Consider the following 19,735-nt stretch of genomic DNA (forward strand, 5'->3'; position numbering starts at 1 on the left):
TAATATAAGTCTTCACTGAGAGGGTTGTCGCACACTGGAACAGGCTTCCCAGGGAAGTAGTCACTGCACCAAGCCTGCTGGAGTTTAAGAAGCGTTTGGACTGTGCACTTAGTCACATGGTCTAAATTTTTTGGTAGACCTGTGTGGTGCCAGGAGTTGGACTCAATGATCCTTATGGGTCCCTTCCAACTCAGGATATTCTATAAGTCTAGATGCTAATCAGCAATAAGCAAACAAGCAAATAAGGAATACTTTTATCAATATACCTTCTCTTACAGTCTTGTAAACCCAGATTTCCTAACATGAAAAAAGGTTGGATTTTCTCACATAGTATCTTTAACTATCACTATGAAGGTGATCTATCACTACAGCCAACAAATAAGAATCTTGTAGTGGATATCATTCCTGTACAAATATGCCAGACAAGGAGATCTTGGACTAGTATCTTTGCTGGAAATCACAAAGGCAGTAAGGCAAGGACACAATGTCCCCACACCAGTCTAAGCAATTAGGAGCTATGTTAAGTTAAAAAAAAAAACAAAACTGATATAGTACTGTAATTCAGCAAACATGAAACTGCTGCTCATATAAGACTTCCAGATGCTTCTTTTTAGGTTTCTCCTCATGTGATTTGCATGGGATTCCATTACATCTCAGTATCTCAGCAATTTAAGGTACATCTGAAACTTTAAGCAATTTAATGAGTACGCTAAGAATGTGAGGGAAATAATGGAAGGCTGAGTAAAGAATCAATTAGCTTGTTCAAAAGGTATGTGGAAGTTGTGTCACTGTTTACTTAACTTCAGAGAAATTTACAGTCACATACATAAAATCTAATAGTGCCTCTTATACACCATAGGTTTGTTTCTAAAGCATTTTTACTCCTAGCTCAGTGTTCTTTGAGCAGAGGAGTCATTACGACATCAATGCAAAATAAAATGCATCTTGTAGAAGTAAAAAAATTGAAACTACTAAATGCTGCACTGGACTAGCACCAAAGAATATATTCCTGGACTCGCCCTGCAGAACAGTGGCCCAGCATATTCCAGTGCTATTAATGCAGTGTGTATTTGGTCATGCGTGTGTACAAATAATTCACAATCTGGAGCTACTGGGGGTACTGTTGAGTGAGGACAGTACCAATACAAATTTTATCCATTCAGCTTTCAACTACCCAGTCTTTAGACCTGTCAGTCTCATTTTAGCATACCTGGAAGAAGTTCAAACGACAGAGCAAATCAGACACATAGCTGCCCAGCAGCTTCAGTGATGGATAGGATTTGACAGCCCACATTGATGGCACTTTTCCCATTAGCATGCTGTTGAAAACATCTTCAAGTTCAGATGACATCAACACTTGCCCTTTGATGGCTTTGCCTAAATTAACAAGGCTGCTCCGAACAACTTCAGTAAGCCTTCAGACAAAAAAGAAATTGCCACCTCATTATTAACATATACTTTTATCTGGCTATAGACCTCCAACTCCAACTTGAAGGAAGGGCTGATCAAAGCTTGGGAATGTCCTGTCAGAAAATCTTTATCCCACATGTAGTAATCAAAACTCTTATTTAACTTGGAAAACGCAAACAAACACACACACATACAGAAAAGAAAGATAGGAAAAATTCCTGTTCTAGACAAGAGAAATCAAATGACAAGAGTTTTAAGATTCTGACAGTAGATAATGTAGTGTGTTATGAATATAAGGGAATGGATATCAATTTAAAAGAATAATGTAGGCTGCCCCATCTCAACAAAACAAATTCAAATCTGATTTAAGTTCACACTCAAGAAAGTAGGTTCTGTTTCTATATTCAGGTACTCAGCTGCAGCTTTCAGGTTTTTCTAATAAGGTTCATCCAAAGCATAATCTATCATCTTAAGAAACATGTATTGTGAAAGGCTTTTAACTGTTTAAAGCTTGTCAGCAGCTAGCACTGACAAACAAGCATTTTTCAGTCTTAGTAATGCTACACAAAACATTGAACCATACCTGTTAAATCGGATCAGTTCTTGCCTAAGAACTGTATTCATGGACTCTTCATAAAGTACTGGGTATATCTTCATAACCTCTTTAACATTAAAGTCATTTGGTAATTTGGTTAGGATGTCCTGTGCCAAATCTTCAACAGTTTTCTGAAATCACAAACTTGCCGTGAATTAGGACTTTTCATTTTTCCTATTTCTATTCAAGAAATTCCTCAAAACAGTACGGACTTTATGTTTTTGCTGTATAACCACATAGGTATTTTAGTCCATTTTCCTAATGCTTACATGATCATACTCTCTTTGTTCATCATCCTGTTTGTCTCTGCATGTGCCTGCTTGCTCCTTTTCTCTTCTCAATAATTTTACATTTGTTAACAATTGGAGTTTAATTTGCAAAAAAGGTTTTAGGCAAATTCTGAGGAAACAGGCAGCACGACAGATGAGCATAATCCTACTATTGCCACAATGAAGGAAAAGACAAAGTATGCAGCATGGGAATAATGAAAATGTGAACATCCCAGCCACGAGAGAAGCTTAATTTTCAGCATTATCAGACATCAGAGAATACAATCACTATACACCCTCACAAGAAATGAGGCTCCATCAATTCAATTTTTCTAGAATCCATGTGTGTATAAAATACAGGATATCAATTCTGAGGGGGGCATGAAAGGCCATTTACCTATCTCAAAGGGGCATGGATAGGGCCCAAGTAACCTCAGCCACTAGGACAAGATGAAGAAAAAGAAGTTCCCAGCACCTTCACAAACAGGTCCCGTGGAGGTGCAGACAACAGTGAGGTCTGGGTTCACACAGTTCCGTTATGCCAGATTGGCCTGTCTTTGTGCCACACAAGTCATACACAGAGATTTAAGTCTGGGACTGTATAAACTGAAGCAGCCAAGTGAAAGCAGAAAATCATACCTCAAAAACTGAGCATTCGATGAGCAGTAAAATAGAGTGGAAGTGCCATTATAGCACAAACTTCACCAGGAAGAAGACTTTCACCTCTAGCTATTGCTATATTGCTTGCCTGACAGTTGACTAGCTTGATATTATTTCCTAGCACTCTGGAGTCCATCCCCTAATGATGATAGGGACAGTCATGCAAACAATAATGGTTGATGTCAGGCCAGTACATGAACCTCTAACATTCAAATTTGCAGACCGAAATTGGATGTCATACTGTAGAAGTGCCTAGAGAGGGATTTGATTTGAGGTTCTCTAGGAGCTGTGCTTGTTAACTGTGCTCTAACTACAATTCATGAAGTGAAGCACTTCAAGTGCTGTTATAAAACATGGACAGAAACTTTCTTATTCAAATTACATGTTCTATTTAACTAGGTGGGGTTGTGTGGTATTTTAATACCTAGATATACCTATTCGAATACAAAGTCTTTACTGTATCTTCCATCTTTAAAGGTTCTTCTAGTTCAAATCCATTTACTTCTCTACGCATCAACTCCCTCTTCTCTACACATCTACACAACATTCATGTGATGAGAGGTGTTGGATTATTCTGAGAACCAGGGCATGAGGGGAAAGGGCACTTTTCCAGGCTGCAGGTTGATCTTTCTTCGCCAGTTACCTGAGGGGACTTGCCACCTCCCCCTGCTTCTCTAGGCAAGGTCAGGAGCACTCCACTGAAAAGCTGATTAGTCTCCTGGTTATCCTTGGTGATGTCTGCATTTTCGTGAAGCCCAAACACTTCAGGGTGTGTTGTAATTGGTAAGTTTCTTAGGTATTCAATGTAAGACTGTAAAAGAAACAATTAAATAACAGAAATCATGCAATAATATATTCATAAATGATCAGTAATTCCAACTTTATTAGGACATTCCCATTTAGAACCACACATGTAAATTCCCAGTTAAATCATCCAGGAATTGACATCCAGGCTGCACAGATAAATATAAATATATATATATATCTATAAAAGTTTTCAATGGCTCAAAGACTCACTGAGAAATTGGCCTTACTACCCTCGTATAAGTAGCAAGAGAAAGCATGGAAAAGAAATGTACATAAAAGAACATGCAAGGAAAGTTTAACGCTTACAACTGCAGACTAAATAAGTGTGCTCAAATGACACCTATTTGTGATATCTGTGTAGCTGGTAGAAGGGAAAAAGGGGACAAAATACCTGCCATTCTACCTTCTCACCCTGATCATTGCTATTGAGGCAAAAGTGGTTGCAAGAGAGTACCGAACTACCCTGTAAATTCCTTAAGCCTGACTCCTGTTGGTTTTCCAGAACTGTACTGGAAACCTGCACAGAGGTTGCTCTCTGCATCAACATGCATCAGAATATTGGAAGATACTGTACATTGTTACATCTCTGTTGGTGTGTGTTAGATATTAAGTACCAGATTCATATTTCATACTTAAATTGTATAGTGTGGCATGGCCTTGTGATCTCGTGTTTTGTTGTTGTTGTTGTTGTTGTTTCTATTTGTTGTGTTTAGCATATAAAAGTGCAGTGTAGATAAACTTTTTCAAAACAATTCAGGGAGAATTTATATCTGCTATCTCCTCACCTCATACGGACCATGTGGTGGTATGTAGTAGTCATCTCCAGGTGCAAGCATATACTTGTCCTGCTCTATATCCTTGCTATAGAATACAGAAAGAAGGGACAGGAGAAGCCGCCTGTCTTTATCATCTGTTACTCTTCCCCCGTAGTTACATTCCCCTGCGAAAGGACAGAGAAAAGCAGGATGAAAAGATTAAAGTTAATGAACAAATAAAAATTGTTTTACACTAATGTATTGCTCCAGTAAGCTGAAATCCTGGAGCTCCAGATCTTCAAAAAATTTTGGGCACTGCACTTCCAATGATTCAATGGAAATTAGGCACTGTAACACCTTTGGGACTGTGAGCTCAATCTGTGCGTCCTGATGGTGAAAGATAAGGAACACTCTGAGATGGTCTGAGAAACTGCTCCTCATGCCACAATGAATAATGGCATGTTTCAAATTACAGCTGTTTTGCTTGCAGTTCTCATTGGTAAGAATTTTTACAACTGTCAGAATCTGAACAGTGAGAGATAGCTGATCCTTGTCTTGTTTCTTTCACACAAACTCAAAGCTGATTACTTATGCATACAGTAGAAAACAAGGGATCACAAATATACAGAAGGGGTTGGAGACAAGAAATGGGGAAGTAGTGAGTGAAGGTTTTCACAGATATAAAGTACAGGGAATAGCTAAAAGCTCACAGTTATTACTCTAATCCTGCATCCCTACACTGTTTCTTCATAAAGCTAATTATAATAATAGCAAAAATCAGGAATCATAGAGTTGACAAGGGAGATGTCAACAAGCAGCTGTCTTTCTGGAGAAAGAGAACTGCCACAGCAACTAAGTTGTTTACACAGGTCAACAGCTACTGCTTTAAACTGATGAGGATAATCACATCCTATAGCAAATCACCAATGCTTACTGTGTCAGGATCTGACATATTGATCAGCTAAGGTGAAGCAGAGGCCACTGATGTTTTTTTTAACATATATGAAACAAAGACAAGGAGGTTTGCTGGACCATTAGTAAGTCTTCTAGCTATATATAAGCCAAGACAGCAATCAAATCTGAGGGTTTGGGATCCAACTTGTCATTATGTGGAAGACCAAGAAAGTAAACTTGAATGGAATCTACTACATTTGTCAAGCACTCAGTTTATCGCTGGACCAACTGAAAGTGCCTAGCAAACTCAAAATATGTTAGAGGGTGCAACACCTATACCTGTTAGATACGTCAGAGCTTCAAAAGGGATCTCTTCGTATTCATTCAGAAACATCTGGATCTGTCGCATACTGATTCTAAGGTCAGATTCATTGAACTCGTACGGAATATTCCAACCTGTTCAATTCAGGAAAGATATACAGAGTAAATGGTGCACTGTGCTGATAACCGTGCTCAGGAAATGATGGTATTGGTATTACACTAATACTACAGAGCTGAAAATCACAGCTGCCGGATAACACCAAGATGAAGCCCTGGCATTTACCAGGCTGTTTATTGTACAACTGAGAAATATGACTCCACAACAGTATTGTATTCTAAGGCATTATAACCATCATTCTATGCAATTGAAACATCAGCATAGATATTTGGCATTGCTCACTCCTGAAACACTGTGTTTTACCTGAAGTAGAGAACAGACCTACTCGGTACTTTCAGCTAATCTTTTGCTATCTGGAGATAAACTTACTGATATATAACTTATCTTTTCGGTTGTGTTATTAACAACACATAGCAGCCACAAAACTTGATTTTACACCAAGTAAACATATGCACTAGCTTTGCTAAAAAAAGTACACACAAAGGCACTACTGAAGATATGTCTTTAAAGATGAAAATTTAAAATAGAACTGGATTTGATAAATTACTGTAGTTAGTGATCATCACAGTATTAAATTAATAATAATTTAGTAAGCTATAATTTAATGCAAATACTGTATGATATATTTCCTTGGAAAACTGATGCTTTCTAATCCTCCCCCCCAAGGGTATCACTTTTAGTAGCTCCAAGAGTAGCTTTGCCTGAACAAGAATCCCTGTAAATAACAGCTTTTGAACTTCATTATGTTCTTCACAATACAGATTGCGCTCCTGCAATGCTGCTAACAACAACATTGCTTTTTACAGAGGGTTTCCGATAATACATTTCAAAACTACTAATCTTTTTGAAACTATGCAAAATAATCTAAACCTTACCCAATGGGCCAAAGTTTCTCCTTTCCTGTACAATAGCATGAAAAAAACACAGACCAAACAACATTTTTTGCCATATTTCTGGCTTTTGGCAACTGCTAAAGAATGCAGGGTCAGAGATGGGGTCATTAAGGTATGATCGAAGAAGATTCGCTCTAACCCCTTTCGGCGGTTCATTTGTCATTTTGATGCCATTCTGGAGGATACTAACAGGAAACTTTTCTGATGGATAACTGGTTAACCACAATCTGCAAAGAATTTTAAAAAAGCATATTATCAAAAAATCATTGATATTGACAAGTCCTCAGTATTGATTTGCAGAAGACTAAGTTTGTTGTGGTTTTTTTTGTTTGTTTTACTTCTTTAACTATGATGATAACATCTAAATTTGTTCTAAAATGCAAGCATAAAGAAGATTATATTAAACAGGTAGAAAGATGACATTCTGATTAGGTATCTTTATTTTATTATTATACATTAATATGAATCTTATAAGTAGTTATTCATAAAAACTAAATTTCATTTGTTTTTACTAGTGTGTTCAGCAAACAAGAAATACATAAAAAGAGCAAAATATTAAAACTCCTACCTGAATTTGTCATTGGTATTCTCTGGCACTATAACTTCCTCACAGATTTTTTCCAAAGCAGGCATCCAGCTGGTTGCAAGATGGCAGTTCTGTAACACTACCCAGGTTCCATCAGTAATAGCCTGAGAAATCATTTTTGCTGCTATTGGGCCCTGTCCCTGTCCAAGTGAAATAGTCTGAATGCTTGTACCTCCCATGCCAACATCATCAGCAAATTTTAGCAAACCTATGATGGCAAGTTTCACAAGCGCAAAGAAAGACAAAATCTGTTAGAAAGTAGATCCATATTACATTCATCATTTTCAAAATGGAAAAAGTAATTGAAGGTGTAAAAGTCAATAGATATTTTACTTAAATGAAAACAAAACAAAACAAACAACAACACCTCAACAACCTACAAGTAGTATCGAACTCTGTATCAGTCCTGTGTTTTTGAGGCACATGCTAAAATTTAGATGTGCAAAGTAATAATAAAACACAACAAAATAATAATAAAAAATAGCCCTGTTAAATGCCTGCCCTTTTCTTCAGCCCTGAGTGCTCAGTTCCAGCCTGTGCTACTCCTGTCTACTCTCTCTGTTTCTTTTATAGGATTGAGCTTGAACCAAATCATTAGATCTTCAATACTTACAGGGGGCTTATAGAAAAGATGGAGAGCAACTATTTGCTTGGGCAGACAATGACAGGACAAGGAAGAATGGTTTTAAACTAAAAGAGGCGAGATTTAGATTAGAGGTTAGGAAGAAATTCTTCACTCAGAGGGCAGTAAGGCACTGGCACAGGCTGCCCAGAGAAGCTGCGGATGCCCCATCCGTGGAGGTGTTCAAGGCCAGGTTGGATGAGGCCCTGGGCAACCTGATCTAGTGGGTGGCAGCAGGGTGGAAATGCATGGGCTTCAAGGTCCCTTCCAACTCAAGCTGTTCTATAATTATATTATCTGGCTTGAAAGTAATCCTACTGCTTTACTATCAAAGCCAGTACCTCCTGGAAATACTTCCTTACAGCACAGATCCACATTACAATCGTTTTGGCAGAAAACCAGGTTTAAAAATAATCTGGGTGGTTATTTTTTAAAGGACATTTAACAGATGTGCTTTTCATTGTGGCCATATGCACCATTTAATTACTAACAGGGGAGGAATCTTTCTGGGGAAGGGGTTGTTACAAAGACTGGAGCAACTCCCAGACACTCACTGGAGGAATTGTAATATAAGCATAAATTATAAACTGGTCTGGATGTTAAAAATATCCGGACCTCTGAATTGCTGCTCACAGATCCATATATTTCATCACCACTTCATGCATTCCACCCTCTAGCAATTTTTGTGTCATTTGCAGATGCAAATGCTTGCTATTCCATCATTGCTGTGTTGTGCTTTAAAGACGCTTTAAAGACACTTTAAAGATCAGGTGAAGGGACTGTCATTTAATGAGAGAATGTCATTTAATGAGAGAAAAAAAGGATTTTAAGTGTCAATCTCACCTGCCATAGGATCAGCACCTGGTGATAACACAAAAATCAAAGGGGCACAACAATTGGAATCATTGTAACTTCTTCCAAGATCAAAAGTAGGTGGTTCAATAAATGTTCTTCCCATACTTTCTACAATAAACTCCTGCACTGCTGGAACAATTTTGTCAGGTCTCAAACATCTGAGAATAACTATTCGATCTAACCCCATTAACATACTCCATGCATCTGGGAATTTTTCTTCATGGGGTCTTACAGAGTCATATATTAGTTTCCACTTCGAAAAATTTTCCCTTACATGTTCCATTAGTCCCTTAAGGTTTGTCAGAGAAGATGCACGTACGAGCTCAGCCCACGATTTGTCAGATAGCCAATCTGGAGCTGGATTGGGATGAGGATTATCAAGAGCAACACCTCCTGTCAGTAGGAAACGCCAAACTTCATCATCTATTTGGTCTTTTCCCTTCATAATGCCTACTGTCAGAAGGAGGGAGAATAACAGTTTATCCTTCTCAAACAGTGAACGACAGACATTATTATAGATGCTTACTGTGAAATGCTCAATTATATTTTTAATTCTCTCTTCTAGGTCTTCACTCTTTCGGCTTTTAGCAATGGATTGAACATACAAGTTAATGAACCAAATCAATGAATACTGGTACATAGGTTCAACGTTTGCCAGATCAGAGATGCAGAAGAAGACAACAGCTGAATGAACAGCAACTGGCTTATACCCTACTCGAGTAGAATCTATTTGCATTTCAGTTGCAGAAGCAATTTTTTGCTTTTCAGAAATTTCTTCAGATAACTCTTTGGATGAAGACAAAATATTAATTGCTGTTTCATCTTCTAAAATATTTCCTTCTGACTTGGAAAGGACCTCCAGGATTTTATCTTCTATTTCCTTTAATTGTTTCTTGTTGGCTGCACTTTCTACAATCAGTTCATTTTTCTTTTCTTCTAGTTCAGGCTTTTCCTTTGCAGCTACAATTCCAAGAAGTTGGTCCTGAAGACCCAAAGGTGTAATCATGAAGTTGAGTATACAAACTTTCACAGCCAATTCAGGAAGATAATGAGGATTTCTTAAGCGGGTTGTTATGTAAAACCTGAAATCTTTTGAATATTCAATTATATTTTCCCCTAATTTCATGTATTCTACTCCTTGTTGTTTGAATGTTAGCTTTAATAAAATGGGTTCTATGAAGGCATCTAATTCTTCACCAATATTTTCCAGCAAGACTGGTGTTCCAAGCTGAATAGCATTTTCTAATGTCCTAACATAATGTGTGTCAGATAATTTGATAACTGACAGCCTATTAGTTTTCTCCATATTTTTTACCCACTTGTTAGCTTGCCTTTGAGGATCTATCATTAAAGCCCATCTTCTTGAGTTGGAAACAATTATGCCATTATCAATGGAAAAAGAATCAACTGGCAATCCAGCAATCTGCCATGCACGGATTTTGACTGGATCCCCCAATGTATTACTTAAGGTAAAATCACTGGAGCACGGTATGTTCTTTTTATTGCACAGAACCTGCCATTGCTTTTGACATTGTAGACGGTAATCTACAGTAAAGGCTCCCAAATAAGCCACCGTTCCTGATGATAGCAACACATCTCCTGTAAGGTCTATGTACCGGATTCTTAATAATCGTGCAGCTTCTGTCCACCTGTCTTTCTCTCCACCAAGACCGCTAATTAGTTGTTCAGCTCTCACAAGCTTTTTTGAGCAGAGTTCAATATTATTTTCTAATTCTCTCTTCCGGTCATTCATGTTTTCAAAGTCATCATTCAAAGCTTGGAGGCGATCAACTACCTCCTTAAGTTCTGCTTGCTTCGTTTTTAGCTTCTGCATTTGAACATCCAGTAACTCTTCTGCAGTTCTCAAACGTTCACGTTTTGGAGCAACCACTTTTGCAACACGGTCATATACCTCCATGGCTCGCACCCACTTGCATAGTCCTTCACAAGCTGATGATACATTTTTTATGACAGCTGGCTGAAAATCTGGATGATTGATAAACCTCTCTCTAATTCTCTTCATTATAGCAGGAGGAATATTATCCTTGTCATATGCCTTCAAGCTCTCAAGGAATTTCAGATCTCCAAGAATTTTTCTAGAGGGCCCCCAGTAGTCTTCTATCATTTTACCTATATTACACATAATATTAAAATCAGGCTCAAGTCATGCATGTTCAAAGTGAAAAAAATACGTGAAACATAACATGAAGAATTAACATCATGATTTTGCAACAGAATTTTACTATGCTACTAGTGTTAACTAGTTTTGGAAAATTCTCCCCTAAAGAAATTCAGACAGGAACTTCAGCATCACTAACCTATGTCATATTTATTAATTACATAATAATTCTACATCAACAAAGGAAACAAATTATTACACAATCTCTCTTATCACATATGCAAAAGTGTTATTTCCTAATCTAAGCGAGACAGTTTTGGAGGAAAGACAAATTTACAGAATTCTTATTTTCTGTTATTAAGGGTTGAATTGTGGGGGCATAAGGTAAAGAGAAGTGAAAGAAAAGAGTCTCTTTCTTTTCCTACCTCATAAATCCTGTACAATCTCACAATGATAACATAATCCACAACAAAAGGGTTTGTTAGAGTAACTACCTATGGCAGGGGGACAGCTAGAATTCTGTCTCCCAGTATATTTGATAGCATTTAGTAGCAGGACTTAGAGTGGAAAACACAGATGAATGGTGCACCTCCAGCTCCAGGAGCTCCTCAAGGCAATGTCAACCTCAAAACTGGATAAAAGCAAGTTGAAGATGTGACTTTGCACCCAGTGGGACCATATCTACAAGGCTTATGCAATAGTCAAGCAAGTACAGTATTTGACAACAGTAAAAGAAGTTCTTAGCTATTCAGTGTAGCTTTATGTCATTGCTAACAGAAATGCACTTTTTGTGCACATGGCTGCACTGACACTAAAAGCACTTCACTAGTCCAACACTGCAGTACCTCAACCATTCCTAGGGCAAGGATAAGAAATATCATGTAATTACCACTGCCACTTGGGTCAGGCTTTCTCTCTGGTTTAGTTCCCTTCATGACACAGATACTCTCCATGACGAGCTTAACAGGACCAGGTGGATTCTGCATGGATTTCACAAGAGAAATGTCTGAAGGATTCAGGGTATCAAGAGCTGCAAGTGCTGCCTCCAAAGCTGGCATGGCCTCAGCAAGGTCTCCTTCACATTCATCCTGTTAAGACATTGAGGAGATGCCTGTAACCCTTCACACAATACCATGTCTGCAATCTGATTATCCCTCTCCAATATGGTCTCAGAGAATGTTATCTGCCTGCAAGTACCTAATAAAAAGGAATCTTCACAAGATTGTGTTTCTTAAAGAGACAACTACTTTCATAATTTGTCTGAGCAGTTTAAAGAGGGAAGGTTTGTAGAGAAATTAATAACTTTCATAAGCTCAACTCATAGCTGAGAAAGCCAGACAAACTTTCAAGCTCATAGTCTCTCTGGTCTGACAAAAAGAATTAAAATACAGGTTAGATACAATTGTTCTTAGTTAAATCTTAGAATGCTGATCAGGTAGAAAATACATACCATGTAGCTTAAATTCTTTATCATGTACCCAGATCTCAGTAATTATCTATCTATCACTGGCATTTCCAACCGGTTACAAAATATATTGAGGAATCCCGCATCTTCCCACAGGAAATTCTGTGCTACAGACATCTGGCTATAGCAATATCTCTTCGGTTATACCTAAGAGGGCTCTGTGCAGTGCTATGCCAGCTTAGCTCAGCTAACTCTAAACAAACCATATCTGGGCCTGGAAACAATCTAAACTCATTACTCAATCTGTTGAGAAGCAGAATATGTTAGTACAGAAATGAAAGCTATTTGGCTTTTGGGGTATGAACTAGTAAGGGAAGCTATGCAGTACTGTGAGATACAATCATACACTAAGCAGCCAAAATTTACCTTGTATATATTAGGATCATCTCATTCATCATCTCTTGCAACTTTGTTACTTTAAGAGTTTGGATCATCCCATTAACACATCATGACAACTCAAATTTACTTGGAAAGATGCTAGAACCCACCACTTACACACTACCTTAATAGCTTTAGCAACAGCTGCTGCTTCATTAGCCTCTTTTTCATCTGCTGACACAAGCTCCTTCTTTGCATCTACTTCAATTGTTTCCTTTTCGATCTGGATCATCATTTTTTCTGTTTCTGCAGAAGTCTGAATCAGTTCAGGCTGAAGGGCAGTCAATTCTTTCTGCATCTCTGAAACCTGATGAACATAACAGGAAATCAAGAAGAAATCTTTATAAACATCTGCATGCATTTCACGTCTTTCTGTCTTAGGAAGAAAGATCAGAAGACACTATGTTAAATACAATCTAAAAAGGGACATTAGATCTTAAATAATTATTAAAATACTCCTCTGGCCTGTTTCTACTAGGGCTATTTTATTTAACTGAATAGAATTTTTAAAGAGGGTTTTTAAATCATCCATGTAATATGTTTCCTTTCTTACGAACCACTTAAGTTCACCACTGATCAATCATATTTTTTTTCTTTACAGGCAGTTTCAGTTTATAGAACCCCAAATAATCCTTTATTACACAGGTGGAATATAAAATCCAAAAGAAACTGGGATTGAAACAGAATTAGTGACAGCAGCAGCTACAAACTGAATGTTCTTCTTTATCAGGCAAGTGCCTGGAAGCCCCCTTACTTTACATCTTGGAAAGATCAGTCCCTGGATCAGATGGGTTGAAGAGGGTACTGTTTACATTGAACCTGATCAATTTTCTACTGGGATTCTACTCAGGAATCAATATTGTTAATGTCTTACAATATTCTTCATCTTCTTCCCTATTTTATAAAGTGTAATAACTACTAGGATGCCAAGGCATGAATTCTAGATATAAAGTTTTGAGAAAATAATGAAATCTGTAAGGTTTTTCCCTTTGACATTCAACGAGTACCATCAGCTTCATGTAGCTTTGTATTAAGTGATATAATCTGAAGTTTAAATGACTAAGCAGTAGTCTAACTTCATGATGGCTTTCTGTAGAAAATTATCAACAGCATCATGAATATAGTGAAGAGGGAATTTAATTAACTTTTTTTTTTTTTAAGTTTTAATCATCTTATACAGATCTCACACTAAAATATGCATATGCCATATATTTAGTGTTTTCATCTGAAACTTACTTGTGAAGATGCAAAGTCAAGTTTTTGAAGTCCCATAAGATAGCGATTTCTCATCATGTCAACTTCTTGCCTTTTGCTATTCAGCAGAGTCTTAAAGGTAAGAATCAATTCTAGGTATGAAGTTGGTGTTACATAGTTGTGTCTTCGCAGTGTACTGTAATAGTTGATGGAGAGCACTCTCACACTTTCTTGGAAATATTTGCACATGGATACAACCCTGGAGAAATTTTTTCTTGTTAATACATAAATATAATCTGTTTATATAATCTGTTTTTACATTAATTATGAGGAAATTACTCTAAGCCTATGAAATTATATCAGTGTTAGTGAAGGCAGAATTGTTAATCCCCATTATATGAAATATTTTAGACTCCTTTCAAAGAATGTTCTGACTTTCAGAAACGTCAGATACATATATCTAGGTATCTTTGTCTTGCACTGAAATCACAGAATTGGTTTAGCTTGGCCAATCTATAGGGACAATTTCCTGGTCATTTATGCTTAATAAGGGGGAGGTATGCTTCATATGTTTCTTGATAGATAAACTCATAGATAGATAAACTCATACTCTTTTCTAATGTCATCTTCAAGTTCAACATCCTCTAAAAACTTGTTAGCAACCATTTCCAAAGCATCTGTAGGCCAGGTTTGGAACCAATCAATGGTGCAACAGTTTATCAGTGAAGGGAACATCCGTAATCGATTCCGAAATGCATCACCAATAGGGCTCATTGCTAGATTAAAACAAAACAAACAAACAAAAAAAAAAACAGAACCACACGATTGTTAACCAAGTTTGTCCACAGTTAGGAAGCAGAAAAAAAAAACATTCAAAGAAATAACACATTATATACAGACCTAAAACAATATGCAAATTTTTCTTCACCCTTTCAATAAAGAAATTGTACATAGCAAGAGGAGTAGCTTCGATTTTCCTGTTTTCTGTCCTTGCTGCACTTTGCATTTTCTCTACAATTTCAGCTTTCTCATCAGCTGCAAAGATATTAGGCACATCACCAGTATTTAAAAGCATGTTGATGTCTTCTACAAATGCTTCATCCTTTATTTGATTATCACAGAACAAAAAGGACATGTCCTTGTTACCAACACCAGCTTTCAGCATCACTTGTTTGATATCTTCTTTCCATTCGTTGATTCCATAGGACTTTGTAATTTCAATTTGAAAGAGTTCAAAGCTACTCATGTAGGTGGCTAGCTTGGTAGCACTTTGTCGGCCACTTCCACCAATCCCCACCAACAACAGATGTCCGTTATCCTGTTTCAATACCCTGCATATCCTTGAGATATGCTCAATAGCAAACTTGAACATGACTAAGGACATTGGTGCTCTGCTGATATTGTTGTATTCCTCCAGGTAGTATTCCATCACAGTTGTCAGTTGCTTCAAGTCTGTAATTTCATCATACACTTTTACATTACTGTCCGGCTTCAAATAGTCTCCAAAGAAGAGGCTGCGAATATTATCATCAGAGACCTTGCCAGTAGGTGAGAGATGACTCAATACCTAAAGAAAAGACAAGAATCAACAGATAATTCAGACTATTGTAGAATATTTTTCTTAAAGCCTTTATCATTCTTATCCACGTAATAATAATACTGTGGGAAGCACTGTTTTCCAGCTATTCTAGTTATTACCTTAGTTTGGAAGAAAAAAAGAAAACAGGAAAGAAAAGGAGAGGCGGAAATGTGGGGGAAAGGTGAGGAAAGGGAAGGAAGGAACCACCTAAATGCGGTAATATGCTATAGGCTGACATGCAAGTTTCCACGGTGCATATCTCACAGGCTGATTTTGCTGTCACATATAGGACAAGTTCCCAAAAGCTTTCTCAGAAATGTACCCGCTACTCCCAGTGGCTCATTCAAATGTATGTTAAGCAAGAGCACAAATATACAGTGTAAGACAGTTATTCCAGATAGTCCCCTGTACCAATGCAGAATCCTTTTGAAGTTATTAATCATGCAGATATAATTTTATTAATTTGCACAAGAATATGTATAATACATAATACAAATATAAGACCATCCAAACTCTTATAAATGCAGTGATAGAAATCATACAAAATGTGTCCAATACTAATGCAATCTCAACGTTTAAATATTTCTGAAAATATATCAGTCTCGTTCTTAGGCCCAGCACATTACTGAAAAATACCTTATCAAGGCTCTGCTTGAAGCTATTTGATGTCGTCTCTTCTACCATATGAAAGAATACCTTCCTGTCCTCCTCATCAACGAAGCGATCATAGAAAACTCGGTATATCTCATGAATCCAAAGTCTGATCAGTTTATCCTCATCCTGAAAATATAAATACAAGAATACATATAAACATAGTTTGGGCAGGATTTGTCTGAAAACAGAAGGACAGAAATGTTCATCTGCAACCTGATATATCTTGTACTAATCTTGGTGGGAATCTTTCAATTTCAAGTTATTCGGTGCACGGCTCAGCATCTGCTAACTTAATTGGCATCTTCACCTAGTGACCATCTTACCCTTCCTGCCGATACAATCTGGGACTGTTATGTCAATGCATTCTCCTTTCCTGTATCAAATCTCCCCACCTTTTCTACATAAAGTAAAGAATAAAACTTGCTAAGACAAGGGCTCTAACCCTACCCCACTCAAACTCTGTTGCCGGCCAAGATGCACTCTGAATAGACATTTAAATCTGTTCCTGTACCAAAACATTCCCTCAGTAGAAACAGAACTTTTAATATTCCTTTAAGATGAAGTTTTACTGAAAATGAAGGGAAAAAAAGTCAAAGGATGAAAATTCTACACATCTGCCAGTATTCAATTGTAGTATGTTACAACAGCCAAATTCTGAGCTAAATTGACTTGCTCACTGATGAGCTCACCATTTGTAAAATAGATACTGACTCTCTTCCCACATTTGTTTCTTGAGTACGTGTACTTTTTTAGTACAAGTGACTTGATGTACAGGCCTTAAGAGTTGGACCTTGTACCTCTGGGCACAATTATAATACATGCAAAGAACATTAACAAATGTAACAGCTGTTTCCCCTCAGTCAGAGATGGACAGAAAATACAGAGCAAGGTATTCGAGTGCTATCCTGACTTACAACCTTGTAAATCAATTGAAATCGTAGTTCATGTATTCTGAGACATTTGCTTACTAATATTACACCAGTAATTTGATTTTCCCATTCCTCTTTCTCAGAGCAACATAACTAAACTACAGCTTACTTGCACATGAGTGTGTGGACAGAGCAGCACTCCTTTAATAACCCGGGAAAAATCTCGTAGATTAAACACATAATGAGATTTTGAAGGAGTTGGGAGAAAATTTTCAAGTGCCATTTTATAAATCACCATTGTTGCTTGGACCATTACCTTACCCAGTCTGAAGAGGGAAAAGAGATACAATATAAGAATTGCAGAGAAACTGCAGGAGAAAAGATGAAAAAAGTATTACAGGAAATATATCACATCACCTTAGAAACACCGACTCAAAGCCTTTGCTAAAGTGCCAATCAGCAACTGCAGTAAAAATCTTGGTTAATATGTTGTCATCAAAAGAACAAATAGATACAATATTCAAGTGCCGTATGAAGCGTCCTGAAATACACAGAAAAAGATGAATAACAATCTAGCAACATCCAAGCACTTTTCCACCTTTCACCTAGCATTTGTCTAGGATTGACTTTCGCAAGAAATGGACTCAAAGAATGTTTGAATCTGGCTCCAGCTCTTCAATTGTTTGTGGTAAATTTCTACCCCAGCAGTGATGCAAAAGCAATATCAACTGGTTTATATTTAATGTCAGTATTTCTCTTAAAAGGACTGTTTTTAATATGAAAAACATGATTTTTCATTACAACAGGGACACTATTACCCAAATTTAAATTTCAGCTCACATTAGCCCTGACAATCATGTAAAACTTTACAAAAAGTAAAGGTACAGTAAAACTTTACAAAAGCAACTCACCTTGCTCACCTCCTCAACTCAGCCTTCATCTAAAATATTCAGTCTATACACTAGTAAATTTTACAAATTTAGCTGTATCAGAATAGTTATTTTAATAATGCCTTCTCAGAGCGCATACAGTTATACCCGTACTAGAGTGTTAATATGAAGCATAAATGACTGTAATGATGGAGCTGTAGCTACATTAAGGCTTTTACTGACACAACTTTTTCATCAGAAAATATAACCTCCCTTACGGTAATATGACACGAATCACAGATTTGTAGACAACATGCTTGTAAATAAATGCAGACAGCCTATCTTAGCAGCAGGAGATAGGATTTTGGATGAGAATTGATAGTGTAGCCAGAGAGACGTGGCAAAAATATGTGCTCTCTTCCCTTTCCAAAGAATAGAAAGTGGAAAAAGTGTCTGTTTCTCAAAGTTTAATATAGCTTTCATCATTTGTTTCCTAATGTTGATTAAATTCCCCCTGAAAAGGTATACATTTGACCTTGAGTATACATACTTCTTTTTGGAGCGATCCAGACAGTGAGCGTACCTGTAAGGTTTACAAGTGATAGATAAATGGAGAATCTGTCATCAGCAAAATCATATGTGCCTCTTAACTTCTGCCAATTAAATAACTACTTGCCACAGTGACACATTTTTCTCTCGTGCTCATATAGACTTTTCACTATATTTTATAGATTTCCTACCTGTGATATCATTCCTGCCTCCCCCAGGTGGACCCATAGCTGAAAGAAGCAGCACATCTACGATATTAATCTTGGATGTATCTTTCTTGTCATACCAGTGACCATGATCAATCCATTGTCTGAGAAGCTCAATAGGTGGCTGGGCTCCATACACTTCCTTTGCTGGCATGTTTAGGTCATCTATGGAAAACAGAGGTACTGAGGAAAAAAATCCTGAATGTTTAGGAATCATATCTTTTTTATTTGCAAAGCAAAGAAGACGATAAAAAAAAATGAAATAGAGGTAGAAAAAGGTTCTATCTTGTTATTCTTACTTTGCATTAAAACAATAATCAAACGACATTACATTTGCAGACATGCTTAAAAATCAGGGTTTAATTTAGTGTGGCTAGTGATTTGGTTTTATTTTACTTTGTGTCACACTGCAACACGTTTAAAATGAGTCAATTAACTAATCTGAAGACAACTGTCACTTCAACAGTTAGAAACCTTTCAGCAGGGGGCACTGCTAATCCTTCCTTGGATGCCTGAAAAGATAACAAAAAGCACTGAGGCAAATCAAAATTACTAATCTCAGTGGATCACTTCTTTTGCCTATAAACAGAATTTGAACTATATAAAAACATGAAAAAAATGGTCTTACCCACAAATATTAAAGCTTTTTTCCCTGGAGGAGGCCCAAATAATCCTTTTCTTCTTCTGTCCAGCTTGGACATAATAATGTCTTGGGTTTGGTTAGCAGAGGTTCTTGCAGAGAAGTTGATGAAGCTTGGGATGTATTTTTCCTTTGGAAGTTGTAGTAGAAAATTGTTTGTTATAGCTGATTTTCCAGTGCCAGTGGGACCCACAAAAAGCAAAGGGACGTTATGTTCCACATATGTTTTAAGAAAGAACACTTGTCTGGCAGTTTCCGTTGTTGGAATGATCAGCTCAGACACCTGTTACATAGGAAAGTAAAACAGCACATGAAAATCAAACATCTAACATTACAACCTACATGAATATTTTTATGTAACTACAGGAAACCTGTAGCACAAATGTACGCTGATGAAATTCTTTTCTCTGAAAATCTAGGCTATAATG

At 37.1% G+C, this 19,735-nt stretch overlaps 1 protein-coding gene across 6 annotated transcripts in view; it reads right to left on the reverse strand.

The window, feature by feature from the left end:
* The window catches only part of DNAH3 (dynein axonemal heavy chain 3), a 71,544-nt gene that overhangs the window by 7,092 nt on the left and 44,717 nt on the right, over positions 1–19,735 (reverse strand). For all 6 annotated transcript variants that reach the window (XM_080556432.1, XM_080556433.1, XM_080556431.1 and 3 more), the window contains 18 exons: positions 19,296–19,590; positions 18,653–18,832; positions 17,461–17,584; positions 17,213–17,369; positions 16,157–16,300; positions 14,842–15,508; positions 14,552–14,717; positions 13,984–14,200; positions 12,872–13,054; positions 11,794–11,992; positions 8,774–10,915; positions 7,291–7,516; positions 6,705–6,949; positions 5,730–5,846; positions 4,527–4,681; positions 3,578–3,745; positions 1,994–2,136; positions 1,211–1,415 (listed from right to left, as the gene is read on the reverse strand). In XM_080556432.1, coding sequence (XP_080412558.1) covers positions 1,211–1,415; positions 1,994–2,136; positions 3,578–3,745; positions 4,527–4,681; positions 5,730–5,846; positions 6,705–6,949; positions 7,291–7,516; positions 8,774–10,915; positions 11,794–11,992; positions 12,872–13,054; positions 13,984–14,200; positions 14,552–14,717; positions 14,842–15,508; positions 16,157–16,300; positions 17,213–17,369; positions 17,461–17,584; positions 18,653–18,832; positions 19,296–19,590 — 5,733 coding nt within the window. The remainder of the gene's footprint in view (positions 1–1,210; positions 1,416–1,993; positions 2,137–3,577; positions 3,746–4,526; positions 4,682–5,729; positions 5,847–6,704; positions 6,950–7,290; positions 7,517–8,773; positions 10,916–11,793; positions 11,993–12,871; positions 13,055–13,983; positions 14,201–14,551; positions 14,718–14,841; positions 15,509–16,156; positions 16,301–17,212; positions 17,370–17,460; positions 17,585–18,652; positions 18,833–19,295; positions 19,591–19,735) is intronic.

The sequence above is a fragment of the Anser brachyrhynchus genome (assembly GCF_964034855.1).
Source record: "Anser brachyrhynchus genome assembly, chromosome: 15".
Classification (NCBI taxonomy): domain Eukaryota; kingdom Metazoa; phylum Chordata; class Aves; order Anseriformes; family Anatidae; genus Anser; species Anser brachyrhynchus.